Here is a 16,507-nt window from a genome sequence, read left to right as displayed (position 1 = left end):
GCCCTTCCCTCCCTGCAGATTTCCTGCTTCTACGCCTGCGCTCAAGGGGCTGCCCACCCCCGTTTCTCCCTCTGTGCCAAGGACTCTGCCCCAAGGAGCCCACATCTAAGCAGACTAACAGCAAGGGAGACGAGGGTGGTCATGGGGGAGTTACTTGGCTTTCTCCCTTCCCCAAAATAGAGACTGCTGGATCCCAAGGAAAGGCTGGAGTACTGTGTCCAGTTCTGGGCACCTCAGTTCAAGAAGGATACTGACAAGCTGGAACGTGTCCAGAGGAGGGCAACCAAAATGGTCAAAGGCCTGGAAACGATGCCTTATGAGGAACGGCTTAGGGAGCTGGGTATGTTTAGCCTGGAGAAGAGAAGGTTAAGGGGTGATATGATAGGCATGTTCAAATACTGTATATAAAAGGATGTCATATAGAGGAGGGAGAAAGGTTGTTTTCTGTTGCTCCAGATAAGTGGACACGGAGCAATGGATTCAAGCTACAAGAAAGAAGATTCCACCTAAACCTAAATGAAAGGCACAAATACAGGATGAGTGACACCTGGCTTGAGAGCAGTACATGTGAAAAGGGTCTAGGAGTCTTGGTAGACCACAAACTTGACATGAGTCAGCAGTGTGATGCAGCAGCTAAAAAAGCCAATGCAATTCTGGGCTGCATCAATAGGAGTATAGCATCTAGATCAAGGGAAGTAATAGTACCACTGTATTCTGCTCTGGTCAGACCTCACCTGGAGTACTGTGTCCAGTTCTGGGCACCACAGTTCAAGAAGGATACTGACAAGCTGGAACGTGTCCAGAAGAGGGCAACCAAAATGGTCAAAGGCCTGGAAACGATGCCTTATGAGGAACGGCTTAGGGAGCTGGGTATGTTTAGCCTGGAGAAGAGAAGGTGAAGGGGTGATATGATAACCATGTTCAAATATATAAAAGGATGTCATATAGAGGAGGGAGAAAGGTTGTTTTCTGCTGCTCCAGAGAAGCGGACACGGAGCAACGGATTCAAACTACAAGAAAGAAAATTCCACCTAAACATTAGGAAGAACTTCCTGACAGTAAGAGCTGTTCGGCAGTGGAATTTGCTGCCAAGGAGTGTGGTGGAGTCTCCTTCTTTGGAGGTCTTTAAGCAGAGGCTTGACACCCATCTGTCAGGAATGCTTTGATGGTGTTTCCTGCTTGGCAGGGGGTTGGACTGGATGGCCCTTGTGGTCTCTTCCAACTCTATGATTCTATGATTCTATGATTCTATGATTCTAAACATTAGGAAGAACTTCCTGACAGTAAGAGCTGTTCGCCAGTGGAATTTGCTACCAAGGAGTGTGGTGGAGTCTCCTTCTATGGAGGTCTTTAAGCAGAGGCTTGACAGGCATATGTCAAGAATGCTTTGATGGTGTTTCCTGCTTGGCAGGGGGTTGGACTGGATGGCCCTTGTGGTCTCTTCCAGCTCTATGACTGTATGATAATAATAATAATAATAATAATAATAATAATAATAATAATAATAATTTATTCATAGTACTACTACTTCTTCTCCCCCTTCCTTTTCTTCTTCTGCGACCACTCGTATCCGAGTAAGATTGCTCACAGACCGTTTGCTTAATGATCTGCTCCTTGGAGCCAGACGAAGCCCCCAACCCACTCACTCTCTCTCCCTCCCTCCCTCCCTCCCTCCCTCTCTCTCTCCCCCTCCATCTCTCCGGTGGTGCTCCTGTGCTGGAGAGAGGGAATGCAGAGACGGAGAGGGAGGGCTGAGCTTGCTGTGCTTGCCTTTTTGAGGGTTAAAAGGAACTGAGCTGCATTCCTAGAGGGGCTGGGAAAGAAAGGCGGGGGGACGAACGAGGAGAGCAGGTCCTCCGGAGCAGAACCCCCCCTTTTCCCCGTCTCTTCCTGCGAGAGGGGGGTTGCTTTCCACTTTCTCCTTTCCAAGAGCTTCCTCGCTGCCCCTCGTGGGATCCGGTGAGTCTCGCCTCTTTTCCCCCATAGGCTGCAATGGGGAGAAGGGGGCCCCCAGGGCTGCAGGGGAAGGATGCATGGGGGTGTGTCCTGCTCAGCTGAGGAATAGGGGGACCCCCAAGTCAGGGAGCGGAGAGGCCTACTCCCCCCAATTCCTCTTCGCAAAGCCGGAGAGAGGACGAGGCGAGCAGGAGGGATGCAACGCTATTCGTGCCCCTTGCCCCTTTGGAGAGGGGTCTTGGGGTCGGGGGAAGGCGGTATGCCTCAATATGGGGGGGGCACTGGCCTGATCCTGCCGGGTTCCTCTTCTCTTCTGAAGTTGAGTTCCTGCAGATGCAAGCGACCTCTCCTTTGCACTCCCCTTATCATCCAAGCTCCCACCACTCTCAGATAGGACAGGATTCTTATCCAGACTCCTGGCTGGCACAGACTGGCACCTATTCAGACCTGCAGGCCCTGCATGCTCAGAGGATCTTTTGAGATGGGACAGGAAGCCCTGCTGAGAGGGAGATGGACTGGGTGACGCTTGACACCCCTGACGACAACACGGGAGGTCTCATAATCCAAGGAATCCAATACAGAGAGAGAAGTGGGGTTGAAAGAGGCAGCCCCCCCCCCAAGGGCTTACAGTGGCTGGGAGACCCTCTCTCACCAGCTCCCTCTGCCCGGGCAAGGAGGAGCGGTTGCAAAGCCACTCTGGGTGTGGGGGGGGGGCGTGTCTCCTAGCAACTCTCAGCAGCATCCTGAACAAGGTGCAGTTCCCATGAGTCTTGGGAGGAAGCCCAAACCCATAAAAGTGGCCAGTCTTTTTGGATCATGGGACTAATGAAAGATACAAATAAATAGACCGAGTCTTCTCGTGTCATTTGCATATAATAAAAAAAAAAGCAGACTAAATTTCCAGTCAGGAGCCTGCGTATAGATTAAGTGCAAGGAATGGTTGTGTTTCCTCTTCTGTTACCAATGAAACGGTATACAGTATAGTGTTGCTCTATTGATAAACATGGGAGCGGGGTTTAATGTGAAGAAGGTAACTTATGTTCAAATTTAAATTTAAAGCAGTCAGATTGAGCCCAATGCTGATGGGGGTGTTTTCTTAAGGCTTTGTTTTCCCCTCACAATGCTTTGGTTATTATTATTATTACTATTACTATTAATACATTTATAACTCAGGGTGAGTTACAACCATTTTGAAATTCAGTATTAAAGAGTTTAAACAAATTGCACACTTACAGGAAAGGGTGGGCCCTGAAAACATGTGTCTCAGGTGAAACTACCAGGAGGGAAGGAGGCGGTTCTTCAGATATTTGGGGGCCTATGTGAGCCCCTTGAATTGGGCCTGGAAATGACATCTGATGCAGCTGTTTTGAAACAGGAGTTAAATGTGTTCTCAAGCAACGCTGTGGGGATTCAATGAGTTCCTTGGAGGAAAAGGTGGGGTAGAAATGCCATTAATACAGAGAGGGTGGAAAACGGGGTGCCGGAGGGATCCGTCGCACCATGGCGCCAGAGGTGCTTAAGGCGGCCCTGTCCTCCTTTTTTTAAATAAAAGAAAATTCAGTGTCTGGGCTTTGGTGCAGTCCAGCCCTTGTTTCTAGCACGACTCATCTAATCTTGCTCAGGGAACCTTTGTCTTCTGCTGATCACGACAATGCACTTGCTTTGTAGGATTTCCTAACACCTCTACTTAGGACAGACAGAACGGGGCAGAAGACCAAGGGGCTCCTTCCGATCTCTTGGGAGGTTCCTGAGAGCACAGATGGATGAGCAAGACTCAGCTGGTGCTGAAGTGGGAAGAGGCCATGCCATACAAACTGGGAGCAGTGGGGGATTCTGGGGAAGCTCCATGCAGAAGATCTTGCGTGAGGAGGACACCCTCTGCTCAGATATGAAGAGCCAGCAGCTCAGGCAGTTCTGCTACCAGGAGGCCAAAGGACCCCGTGAGGTTTGCAGCCGACTCCACCACCTTTATTATCAGTGGCTGAAGCCAGAAAGGCACACAAAAGCTGAGATGCTGGACCTGGTGATCTTGGAGCAGTTCCTGGCTGTCCTTCCACTGGAGATGGAGAGCTGGGTGAGAGAATGTGGAGCGGAGACCACTTCCCAGGCAGTGGCCCTGGCCGAAGGATTCCTCCTGAGTCAGGCAGAGGAGAGGAAGCAGGCAGAGCAGCAGGTGAGAGAGACTTTCCTCTGGATACTCCCAAGGGGCTCCAGACAGGAGGAAGAGGACCCCAAAATACTCTAGTAATGGCCCATCCTTTTTTTTTTGGAAAGCAAGAAATGAGATCTGATAGCCTTGAAGTGTTTGCTTCTGCCATTCCTATTGTAATCCTTATTTTCATTCCCTGTTTTGAATCCTTGTTGCTCCTTCAGGGAAAGTTTCTATTAGCAGAAATGGGCCCTGATTCCTCTGAGGCAGAGAGGACTCCATTGGACACCAGAGAGAGGCTGCTGGGTAAGGAGGACGGAGTGTTTTCTCATTTTGGTCTCATTCTATTCATACTGAAACTAATCTTTGGGTTTTCATCTTTGGGGTGGGTGGAGACAGTTGAGACCAAGAGCCCAGAAGAGGGGAGATGTATTTTTACACAAATAAAATATGAAATGGGTAGAAATGTGCTCATCACGTGAGACTTTTTCTAATGCCAGTCTTAGAGAGGCACAGCTGAACCTCTGAGAGAAGCATGCAGGAATGTCTTCCCACTTACCTTTGTGTCTTGCAGGTGACAGAAGGATGCCGACAAGACCTCCTCACCCCTCTTTTCTTGGTGGTGGAGCAGAAGCAGCAGCTGTGGAACCAGATCAGGTCCGGGGAAGGAGCCTTGTGGGGAGAGGCCGAGGGGTGGGGTGCCAGAGCCAGGTGCCTCTGAGCCCAAACAAATCCTTTCCCTCCTCTTGGCTTCTGTCAAAGCTGCCCTGAACAAAGGCTGGAATGTCATTAGTATATACTGTAATTGGTCGCCATTTGTTGCCATTTTCTTCATATATTTAACAATGAATGCTAAAACTGGCTTCTAAGCAGTAGGCGGACTATGAAGAGTGGCCCGGATTCACCTACCCGGCTCTGTGAGTTGCACAACAGGGCCTCCCAGCTCTCCTTCTCATGCCTAGGCTGCCATGCACCCCTTAAAGTTCGCTTTAGGACATTGGGAAGGTTCCCTTCCATGAGAGAGAGGATCTTTCCATCTGGCAAATGGGAATGTTTGTGCTAACAAAATGACTTGAAGAACACAATGTGAAGTTACACGCATTTAAACAATGATTAATACCCATCATTAAAATACACGGGGGGAAATTCCGCAGAGACACCAAAATAAGCATTCATACTTAAAATGTGCAGCAAAACAATCCCATTCAAACAAGACAGCCATTAACCGGCACAAAATACCAGAGCAATGTGTAGTAGATAATACTTACGCTGTCTAAGAGGAGGACATTTCCCTTTTTATTTTAGGTTCCGGTGTGGTTTGAAGATGTAGCTGTTCATTTAACAGATGAGGAGTGGGCATTGCTGGATCCTGACCAGAGAGCTCTGCATAAGGAAGTCATGGAGGATAACTGTGGGATCCTGGTCTCTCTCAGTAAGGCTCCCTGTTTATAATTTTATATTATGAGCCAGTCATTCCAAGGCTGCCATGGAAATTACATTATAGCTGTTGTTTTCCTGCAGGCATCCCATTTTCCCGCAAACGCCTTCTTTGTATTTCCCCTTAGATTATCAGTTATTTGTTTTGAAATTCCATACGTATAACTTTGTGAGAAATCTGCAATATGTTGATGGAGCTGGTTGCACTCACTGAGCGAGAGCTGCCTGTCTTGGAGGAGAAGGGGAGAAAGTGGGGGCTCTGCGACTCCCCCCAAAACTTCCAGGGGAATCGGGAGCCTCCAAGGACAGACCACAGTGCAGAGGACCTCGAACGGGGCTGAGAAAGCTCCAAGAAGGATCGGGGGGCGGGGCGGGTTAAGATGGCAAAGGGGAGCTATGCTCCTTCCAGGACAGAAAGCCCCTGATGTGGACCTAGCCGAGTGGTAGCACCCCAGAAACAAGAGCTGGGTCTGGGAGGAGGAGCCAGAGGACCCCCAAAAGGACTTAAGAAAAAGGAAGCCCATATCAAAATGGCACTACCCTGCCTGGGGGGAAACTGACTGTGGTTACTGTTGAGAAAAACAGACCTGCTTGTGAGTATGAGGGAAGAGGAAGAGGGGCAAGAAGCAAGAGGGATGAGAAAGAGAGAGATGAACTTCTGAAGCTCAAACAACTGGAAAATGGAAAGGATAAGAGGTGGAAGAGAGGATTGGAAAGGCAGGAGTGGAGCTGGGGGGAATAAAAAGACTGGGTATTTGTGTGTGTGAGAGAGAGTGACTCTCTCGCTGTGGAAAATAGCGCTAAGGCGGAAAGAAGGGGAAGATCTGTGAAGCAGCCCCTTCGGCGTAAGGGATTCTCTCTCTGAAAAAGACCACCCCAGAAAACACAGATTTCCACTCAATAAATTTGAGGCTAAAATTGGAGTATAAAACAGACTACAGACAAGACAGGCATATGTCAGGAATGCTTTGATGGTGTTTCCTGCTTGGCAGGGGGTTGGACTGGATGGCCCTCGTGGTCTCTTCCAACTCTATGATTCTAAGAGTGAATGCATGGGGGGGGAAACATATTAGAGAGACTGAATAAATAGTGTGGATGTTGGAATACAGCAAGACCTGAATGGACTATTGGACAAATGTGGATTGTGGAACTTGGGTGGATTTGGGGTTGATTTAAACTTTCAAGGGGGCAGGTAACATTAAAACTCTCCTAAGGAAAGAAGAAGCCAAAAGAGGACTATGGACTGTAAGGCAAGGAGAGAGGAGGACAGATAAAAGCAGAGGGCTTAAGACTGAAGGGAGAAGGAAGGAAGAAGCTTTTTATCAGTTTTGTTGGGGGGGGGAATTAGTTTATATTTCCCCTGCTTCCCATTTCTTGATGTCCAGAATTCTATTTAAGGGTGGTATTTTGTTTTGTTTTTGAAAACTGAAAGGAGGGTGGAAGTATAGAAGGAGTGGTCTGGGAGAAAGAGACCAGAAGAGGCGGCATATCATGGCTTTTGATAATGTGTCCTGGGTTTTTCTGACAAGGCTCCCTAGAATTCCATGGAGAGATGGACTGGAAAGTCCGAGGATAAACGATAATGATGAATACTATATGATGTATAAAGGATTAATGCATGTACAATGCATTAAAAAATAAATGATTGTGCTCAACAGGGCCACCTCCAGCACCTCTGATTCTAACACTCCTACAGCTCACCTTGAATGGACGGGTATCTCCTGGTTTCTTTGCAAATATGCTTCCTTTGTTCCTTTTAAAAAACAATGATGAAGCTGGTCTGAACTGCCCAAGCATTTTTAAATGTAGGCTTTGCAGTGGTAAGAGAAGTAATTTATCTCGGGATTTATGCTTTCGTTTTTGCTTCTGTCTGTTTTTGGTTGACCAAAGGGACGACTGACCTTGGAGATGGAGTGGCTTCCATGATTGGCCGAAATGAAATACATCCCAGAAAAGAGTCAGGATTTTCAAATCTCAGGCTCCCATAAATATGTCAGTTAATACCAGTCAATAAAGGCAGTGAACCCTGTAGTAGGAGCTCACATCTAATTCCCTCCCTCTTTTCCCCTATCGCAAGCATTCATTAGCATTGTTCGATAATTTGGGGCTCCCATTTCTTCCTGGGGCTCTAATTAGTTTCTTTCTTCATTGTAGGAGGGGATGAATTGGAAAGGAAGAATATGGGAGACCATGACAAAATCCACACAGTGGAGAATCCATATCAATATATGGAGTGTGGTGAGAGCTTCAGTCAGAGCTCCCTTCCCACTTCCCATCAAATAAACCCCATTGGGAAGAAACACTACCAGTGCCTGGAATGTGGAAAGGGCTTCACTCGGAACTCCCGCCTCACGGCCCATCGAAGAATTCACACAGGGGAGAAACCCTATCAGTGCTTGGACTGTGGAAAGAGCTTCACTACAAGCACAAGCTTCCATCGACATCAGAGAATTCACTATGAGGATAAAGACTATCAGTGCTTGGAATGTGGAAAGCGGTTCAGGTGGAAGGTCAGCCTCACTTCCCATCAAATAATTCATACAGGGGAGAATCCTTATCAGTGCTTAGAGTGTGGAAAGAGCTTCAGTCAGAGGGCCCATCTCACCACCCATCAAAGAATTCATACAGGAGAGAAACCATATAAGTGCTTGGAATGCGGGAAGAACTTTAATACAAGGCCAAACTTCCATCGACATAAAAGTATACACCGTGAGGAGAAACCATATCAGTGCTCGGAATGTGGAAAGGGGTTCAAGTGGAAGAGCAGTCTCACTTCCCATCAAAGAATTCATACAGGGGAGAGTCCCTATCAGTGCTTGGAGTGTGGAAAGAGCTTCAGGTGGAAGGACAGTTTCACTTGCCATCAAAGAATTCATACAGGTGAAAATCCCTATCAGTGCTTGGAGTGTGGAAAGAGTTTCACTGTGAAGAAAAACCTCACTTGCCATCAAAGAATTCATACAGGCGAGAAACCCTATCAGTGCTTTGGGGAGAGCTCCCATCTCATTTCCCATCAATTAACTCACAGTGCGGAGAAACCATAGCAATTGCTGTGTAGTGATGACTGCTTGGGAGAGACTATGGAAGGTAGATTTGAAATTTACTGCATATTATACCTTGAGAGAAAACTATATGAAAATAATCTAAATACAGTATACTTAACACCATATAAACTAGCAAAGATATATAAAAATGTACATGTTGGAAATGTCAACAGGAGGAAGGGTAATTGTATAATATGTGGTGGTCCTGTGAAAAGGCAAAGTGTTTGGGGGAGATGATATATAATTAACTGAAAAGGATGTTTAAGATGACAGTTCCTTAAAAAACCTGAAGTGTTTCTGCTAGGAGCAATGGAGCAATGGGGACAGAGGTCTGAGAAAGCTAATTTATTTATGTAGCAACAACAGCAGCTAGAACTTTATATGCACAGAGGTGAAAGAGGAGGGATTACCAACAAAGGAGGAATGGCTTCTGAAACTGAGGGATTGTGCTGAAATGGTGAAATTAACTGCCAAATTAAGAGGATATAATGATGAAGTGTTCAAGGAGGATTGGAGACCATTGATGGATTATATATTGTATGAACCAGACATGAAGGTGTTGGCAGGATTTGAAATATTAATGGAGAGGTGAAAGAATTAACAATCCTGGAGTTTAGAAAGTAAAAACATATGTGCTGTAAAACAACTAATAAAATGGAGCAAAAAACAAACATTAGGAAAGGGAGGTGGGACATCAAGAAGAAAATTTATGGGGTAAAAATATTATATAATGTTCTGAAATACTTTTGGAGATTTAATAAAAATGTTTTTTAAAAAAAACACACCAGTTGCTATGTAGTAGTTCAGGCATCCCCAAACTGCGGCCCTCCAGATGTTTTGCACTACAACTCCCATGATCCCTACCTAACAGGACCAGTGGTCGGGGAAGATGGGAATTGTAGTCCAAAACATCTGGAGGGCCGAAGTTTGGGGATGCCTGTAGTAGTTAAATTTTAAGAGACTTTAATTAGTATTTGGGTGAGGAGTGCAACGGTGTTCTTGTGCTTCGTAACCCCAGCAGAGAAGTCAGTCTTGCCTCTCAGAGCCATGGGGTGCAAACCCGGTGCCCAATATTTCTTCATACTACGAATCCAGATCTGCAAGATGGAAGTCATTGGCCAAGTGTTGAATTTATCAAAATCACTGAGGCCTAATTGGATCCGTAGAATGTTTGGGATCTGGTGGGCGGGGCTTGTGTGTTCTGCTCCGGAACCAGCCCCTCCCTTCAGGGGGTTCCGCAAGAGGGACCAACGGCCTCTTTGTGCTTCATGCTGTTGTATTTAGTCATTCTGTTACAGTTTTATTTATTATTAAAGCGGAGTTTAAGCGAGCCACTTGTTTTTCTCAAAGAAAAAGAAACTCTGCTGAGGAAAGGGGTGGAGTGTCCATGAGGAAGAAAGAGTTCTCTGTTCTTCAGGCATCAAAGGTGGTTGGGAGCAACAATAAACAGAGTTTTCTTTCTTCAGCCAAATCCACTTCTCTTCTCCCCACGTCCAACACAGGGAAGGAGCCTTAGATGGAATAGAGGCTCTGAGCAGATGCAACTCCACCCCTGCGACAGCGCCTGACGCCCTTTTTTCCATGCCTTGTGAACAGAGCACCAGATCTTGGCCAGGGGGACATTTTTGTCAGGGTCTGGCATATATTCCTCAAGCGCATGACCCTGTTCTCCTTCCGCCCCAGTGTGAAGGGAAACTCTCTTGACAGGAGGCCTTGTGCCTCCCAGGAAGTTTTGATCTTCTTCTTCTTCCTCTCTAGATATGGAAACCGCTTTGTCCCGAACGTTCTTCTCACGGGACACCTGGGTGTGTCTGTCTGGAGGCCCTACACATGAGTAGAAGACCAGCAGAGACACATGCCCGACTGGCATGATCTCTCCCTTCTGGTCGGTCGTTTGGGAGACTCAAAATCTTTCTCCAGCCCGAACATCACAGTGACTGATGCCTTAGAGACATCAGCACACTTTAGGATCCGCAGAGTATGCGTAGCCAGCATACAGACTCAGTAGCACAGCATTTGGCTAAACTACTTTTTTTTACATATATACACTCGGAGCATTGTAACTCAGCTCCTTCAGCATCAGAGAGCAAAGAACAAAACAAAGGAACAAACGTCCTACATCATGGAAACACAGTAATACAAACATCCTGTCTCCGTCACTTCCTACACTGTGGAATGAAAACATACACCGTCATGTATGCCAAGATGGTGTGTGGCGTCTTCAGTAGAGATGGTTGGAGGTTGGATCAGAGGATGAGACGGGTGGCAGGCCTTGAAGAGGACACCCCCACACTAACAAACAAACATGCTTGTGAGGTAGTTTAGGGTGAGAGACTGGCTGACTGGCCCAAGGTCATACACTGAGCTTCGTGGCGACTCTTGCCTCCCCTCCCAGGTCCGGCCCTATGGAATATAACGCCAAATCCTACTGTATATTTTGTTTTGCTGCTGCATCACACTATTGAATCATGTTAAGCTAATTGTCTGCTAGGACCCCTTGACCCTTTTCTCATATGCCACTGGCAATCCAGATGTGCCCCACCTGATATTTGTGCATCTGGTTTTTCCTGCCTATGTGCAGAACCTGTCACGGTCTGGTCGGCGGGCGTCAGGACCAGAGGCAAGATGGTGGTGTAGAAGCAGGAACAGGTGCAGGGCTGAGGGTCCAGCAGCAGGCAGTTGCAGGGTCAAGGAGCAAGGCAGAGACGAAGGTCCAAGGAGCAAGAAGCAAGGCGAAGGCTCAAGGAACAAGAAGCAAGGTGAAGGCTCAAGGAACAAGAAGCAAGGTGAAGGTCCAAGGGTCGAGGAGGAAGGCGTCGGCAAGGCAAGGGTCCACGGAGCAAGGATCAAGACGTCGGCGAGGCAAGGGTCAAAGGAGCAAGGATCAAGACATCGGCAAGGCAAGGGTCCACGGAGCAAGGATCAAGACGTCGGCAAGGCAAGGGTCAAAGGAGCAAGAATCAAGGCGTCGGCAAGGCAAGGGTCCAAGGAGCAAGAATCAAGACGTCGGCAAGGCAAGGGTCCAAGGAGCAAGAATCAAGGCGTCGGCAAGGCAAGGGTCCAAGGAGCAAGAATCAAGGCGAAGGCTCAAGGAACAAGAAGCAAGGCGAAGGTCCAAGGGTCGAGGATTCAGGCGTCGGCAAGGCAAGGGTCCAAGGAACAGGAGGCCAGATGCAACCGGGCAGGGAAAGCGTTGCTGTGGCAAAGAGCTGAAGGGAAATGCTGAGCTTTTATCCCTCCCAGCTCTTGCCACCAGGTGCAGTGAGTTATCAAGTGGCGACACCTGAGTGACCACTCCTTGCCTCTCCAGCACAAGCTGAGGTCTTCACCTGTGTGGCCACTCCTTGCTTCTCCAGCACAAGCTGAGGCAGGCCCCAGTCCTGCAAAGCACTACAGGCCCCAGAGCCTGACTCCTGCCCATACTCCTGACAGAACCTGACATTTGTCCCTATTGAAGTTCACTTTCTTAGTTTGGGCCCAGTTCTCCAACTGGGAGATGTACTGATTCTTTTCAAATGATGGCTCTTATATCTGCTCTCAGTCTCCTCCTCTCCAGGCTAAACATACCCAGATCCCTCAACCATTTCTCAAGAGGCTTGGTTACCAGACCCTTGAGGATCTTGGTGGCCGACCTCTGGACATGTCCCAGTTGGTATTCATCTTAACTGTAGTGCCCAGAACTCGACACAACATTCACTTTCTCTGCTGCTGCATTGGACTACATCCAAGGGTATTAAAAGAACTGGCAGAGGTGATTTCAGAACCACTGGCAATAATCTTTGAAAATTCCTGGAGAACAGGCAAAGTCCCAGCAGACTGGAGGAGGGCAAATGTTGTCCCTATTTTCAAAAAGGGGGAAAGAGAGGACCCAAACAATACCAGGGAAGATTCTAGAGCAGGTCATTAAGCAAACGGTCTGTGAGCACATAGAAAGGAACACTGTGATCACTAAAAGTCAGCCAAAGCAAACAAGATTAATTTTAACAAGGAGAAATGTAAAGTACTACACTTGGGCAAAATAAAATAAAATGAAAGGCACAAATACAGGATGGGAGACGCCTGGCTTGAGAGCAGTACATGTGAAAAGGATCTAGGAGTCTTGGTAGACCACAAACTTGACATGAGTCAACAGTGTGATGCAGCAGCTAAAAAACCAATGCAATTCTAGGCTGCATCAATAGGAGTATAGCATCTAGATCAAAGGAAGTAATAGTACCACTGTATTCTGCTCTGGTCAGACCTCACCTGGAGTACTGTGTCCAGTTCTGGGCACCGCAGTTCAAGAAGGATACTGACAAGCTGGAACGTGTCCAGAGGAGGGCAACCAAAATGGTCAAAGGCCTGGAAACGATGCCTTATGAGGAACAGCTTAGAGAGCTGGGTATGGTTAGCCTGGAGAAGAGAAGGTTCAAATATATAAAAGGATGTCATATAGAGGAGGATGAAAGGTTGTTTTCTGCTGCTCCAGAGAAGCGGATATGGAGCAATGGATTCAAACTACAAGAAAGAAGATTCCACCTAAACATTAGGAAGATCTTCCTGACAGTAAGAGCTGTTCGGCAGTGGAATTTGCTACCAAGGAGTGTGGTGGAGTCTCCTTCTTTGGAGGTCTTTAAGCAGAGGCTTGACAGGCATATGTCAAGAATGCTTTGATGGTGTTTCCTGCTTGGCAGGGGGTTGGACCATAGCTGCCAAGTTTTCCCTTTTCTCGTGAGGAAGCCTATTCAGCATAATGGAAAATCCCTGAAAAAAAGGGATAACTTGGCAGCTATGGGTTGGACTGGATGGCCCTTGTGGTCTCTTCCAACTCTATGATTCTATGACTGTGTGAATGCAGTCATTTGGACCAGGTTTCCCAATCATTCTCCGAAAACGTAGCCACGCTAGTGATATTGAGGCACCGTCTGTTGCTGTTCTCTCCCTGCTCCCCCTTAGCTCAAACGCAGCAGGCTGGCTCCTGTGGGATATAACATCACAGAAAGCAGTCAAATACAACATTTCCTGTTTGCCCAGAGTGGACACACGGGGGAATGTTGCTCCAGCCAGGACGACTTCCTGTCACACCTGGTCTGGAGCATCCTCCTCCTACATGTGACCAGGTAGGTGGGCGTGACCCTGGGAGACCCTATAGAAGGGCTGGACATGCAGCCATCTTCCTTTCCTCTTTTGACTTACTCGATGCCTTTTGCTGTCTGCTGGCTCTCAGCCAGCAGCACATGGGCTCATCCCTCACAGAGGATGAACGCATACAGTGGTACCTCTACTTACGAATAACTCTACTTACGAATGTTTCTACTTACGAATGGAGCTCCGTCCGCCATCTTGGATGTGGTTTAGATAGGATTTTTTCTACTTACGAATTTTTAGATAGGGTTGCTTCTACTTACGAATTTTTTCTCCCAATGCATTCCTATGGGATTCGACTTAATTTTTTTTTCGACTTACGAATGTGCATTTGGAACGCATTAAATTAGTAAGTAGAGGTACCACTGTACTTTGTAACTGTAACTACAAGCTAAAGCCTGCCTTCAGGACCATACTGTGAACTGAATGTAAATAAACCTTATCATTACTATTAAAACAAGACTGTTGTGTCATTATTGTTTTTAAGAGGGAACTAAAGGGGATTTACCAGGAACATTCCAATCTGGACAAGCCAGACTGGGTTGCTTAACTCAAATGGTTCTAACGAATCCATCAACTCACTTCCTGCAATGTGCAAGGGAATGTGCTCTGCTACTAGCTCACTTGCCTGAGGAAGGATAATATTTAATCAACATATCCTCTCCTACTGTCCTCAACATTCCCACAGCCCCTTCCTCCCCCCCCCCCGCCCAGAGCTCTTGCAATGCAGCCTCTCTTAGGGCTCTCAAGTGGCCTGGAGATGGCAGCATGTTCCTTCTAGTGTGGGAGAAGAGCGCACAATGAAGACACTCTTGTCTCCTGCTGCAACAGCATGCCACTTCTCCCCAGCCACTCTGGGCGGCTCCCAATTGAGTATTAAAACAATACAGCGTTAAATATTAAAAACTTCCCTAAACAGGGCTGCCTTTAGATGTCTTAAAATTAGGATAGCTGCTTATTTCCTTGACCTCTGATGGAAGGGCATTCCAAAAGGTGGGTGCCACTACCGAGAAGGCCCTCTGCCTGGTTCCCTGTAACCTCACTTCTCGCAATGAGGGAACCACCAGAAGGCCATCGGCGCTGGACCTCAGTGTCTGAGCAGAACCTTCAGGTATACTGGGCTGAGGCCGTTTAGGGCTTTAAAGGTCAACACCAACACTTTGAATTGTGCTCGGAAACGTACTGGGTCCCGGCAGCCACTCTCAGTCACCAGTATAGCTGCCGCATTCTGGATTAATTGTGAGGTTAAGGAAGGAGGGATGCTAGAACAGTTTCTTCAGGGGGTGAAGATGCTACACAGAAGTGGCTTGTGGGGAGATGGGGAGCACATGGAAGCAGCTGGCATCAACAAGGGCAGGCGTGCCTGAATGGTGAACTGCTGGTGCTGGTGCAAGGAGGCACTGGCTCAGGATCACACCCTACGGTATATTAAAAACACATACCCCCCCCACAGAATCCTGGGGACCGGACTGCAGCTCCTTAAGGACACTGAGAATGGCAGCTCTGTCTGTGATAGGCAAGCTATAATTCCCAGGATTCTCTACGGTAGACACACGCTTTAAAACTGTGTTCTCCCACAAGAGTGTGCCAAATCCATTTTTATTGTGCAGCTTAAATTTGCTGGCCTACAATTAGACCATCCCTGCAAAATTGTCACATTCTGGAAGGGGCCCACATCCAAGCTTTAAAGGCCTTGGGACTTGGGGTGTCTTCACACACAGCAAAGCACCCCAAGGTGCCCTTCATCTTCTCTTGCAATGTGTGGGGTGGTTTTAAGGCAGAGGTGTGGGGGGGGGGCACCAGCTAGGAACCCCCAAGGGAAGAAGGCTCAGAGCCTGGGGACAGTGAGCGAGGGAGAAGAGGGAGAAGCCTGGGAGGAGGAGGTGTCAGACTAGGTGCCCAGGAGGGCTCAAGGTGTGTGCTGGTGGGTGGTGGGCAAATCAGGAAGCGAGGCTGAGCCCCCCCTCCCCATTTCTGCTGCATTGAGGACTCTGTTATTTTTAGGGCTCTGGGAGGAAGTCCCAGCCACCCCCCATCCTGCCCCTGCTCCCCCCAAAGTGGGGGCAGACCCCCTCCCCCCGCAGACCATCTTTGGGAGAAGAGGCCAGTGAGAAGCCTCACTAGTGCCACTCATAGCTGCCAAGTTTTCCCTTTTCTCGCGAGGAAGCCTATTCAGCATAAGGGAATTTCCCTTAAAAAAAGGGAGAACTTGGCAGCTATGGAGCCACTCGTTGGCATTCTGAGGTCACTGCGCCCGCAGGAGGCGGTTTCCCCTTCTCTCTCTTTTTTAAGCTTAAGCGAAAGCAAACAGGAGAGAGTCAGTCCCCTTGAGAGTCCTCCAAAAAGGATTTCCATGCTCCTTGGATTATTCTTGAAATCCTTCAAGATTTCTAAAGTGCAGCAATTATTTCCAACGGCTGAACCGTTTCTTTCTTGGAAGTCAAAAGGAAAGCTCTTTCCCTGCCCCCATGCTGAGGTCGGGTCCAGAGCATCACAGGAGTCGGTTGAACTGCCCTGGCAGGGGGGGCGAAAGAGGGGCAGGGCAGTTGAAGGTGTGGGGCATGGTGGGGGGGGTAGGGATCCTCAGCCCCATACTCCACAATCCAGGCAAGACAGGAAAGAGTGTGTCTGTGTGTGTTCTTCTGGGAGGGGTCTTGCCTTGAGTTAGGGGAGAAATAAAGGCAAAGACAGACTTGAGAGACAGGCAGCCGTGGTCATTTTTGCATATTGTTGGGACTCCAGGTTTTGTTGCTGACCCACAGAGTTGGAGGCAGGAAACCCATGTACCATGCAAACA

At 47.9% G+C, this 16,507-nt stretch overlaps 1 protein-coding gene across 3 annotated transcripts; it reads left to right on the top strand.

Moving 5' to 3' along the window:
* The first annotated feature begins 32 nt into the window (after positions 1–32).
* On the top strand, positions 33–14,172 carry LOC118092267 (uncharacterized). Of its 3 annotated transcripts, none has more exons than XM_088654402.1 (6): positions 33–340; positions 3,625–4,129; positions 4,330–4,411; positions 4,680–4,762; positions 5,411–5,537; positions 7,697–14,172. In XM_088654402.1, exons 2-6 carry the CDS (start codon positions 3,716–3,718, stop codon positions 8,584–8,586), a joined length of 1,596 nt encoding a protein of 531 aa, XP_088510528.1. In that variant the 5' UTR covers positions 33–340; positions 3,625–3,715; the 3' UTR covers positions 8,587–14,172. The 3 variants fall into 3 exon arrangements, with proteins under 3 accessions (XP_088510528.1, XP_088510527.1, XP_060136492.2); XM_088654401.1 differs by lacking the exon at positions 33–340 and adding an exon at positions 741–870; XM_060280509.2 differs by lacking the exon at positions 33–340 and adding an exon at positions 1,806–1,959.
* Positions 14,173–16,507: the final 2,335 nt, after the last annotated feature.

This window comes from Zootoca vivipara, chromosome 11 (genome assembly GCF_965207765.1).
Source record: "Zootoca vivipara chromosome 11, rZooViv2.hap1.1, whole genome shotgun sequence".
Lineage (NCBI taxonomy): Eukaryota > Metazoa > Chordata > Lepidosauria > Squamata > Lacertidae > Zootoca > Zootoca vivipara.
The sequence above is the reverse complement of the archived record's forward strand: the minus strand, read 5'-3'. Positions and strand labels throughout refer to the sequence as shown.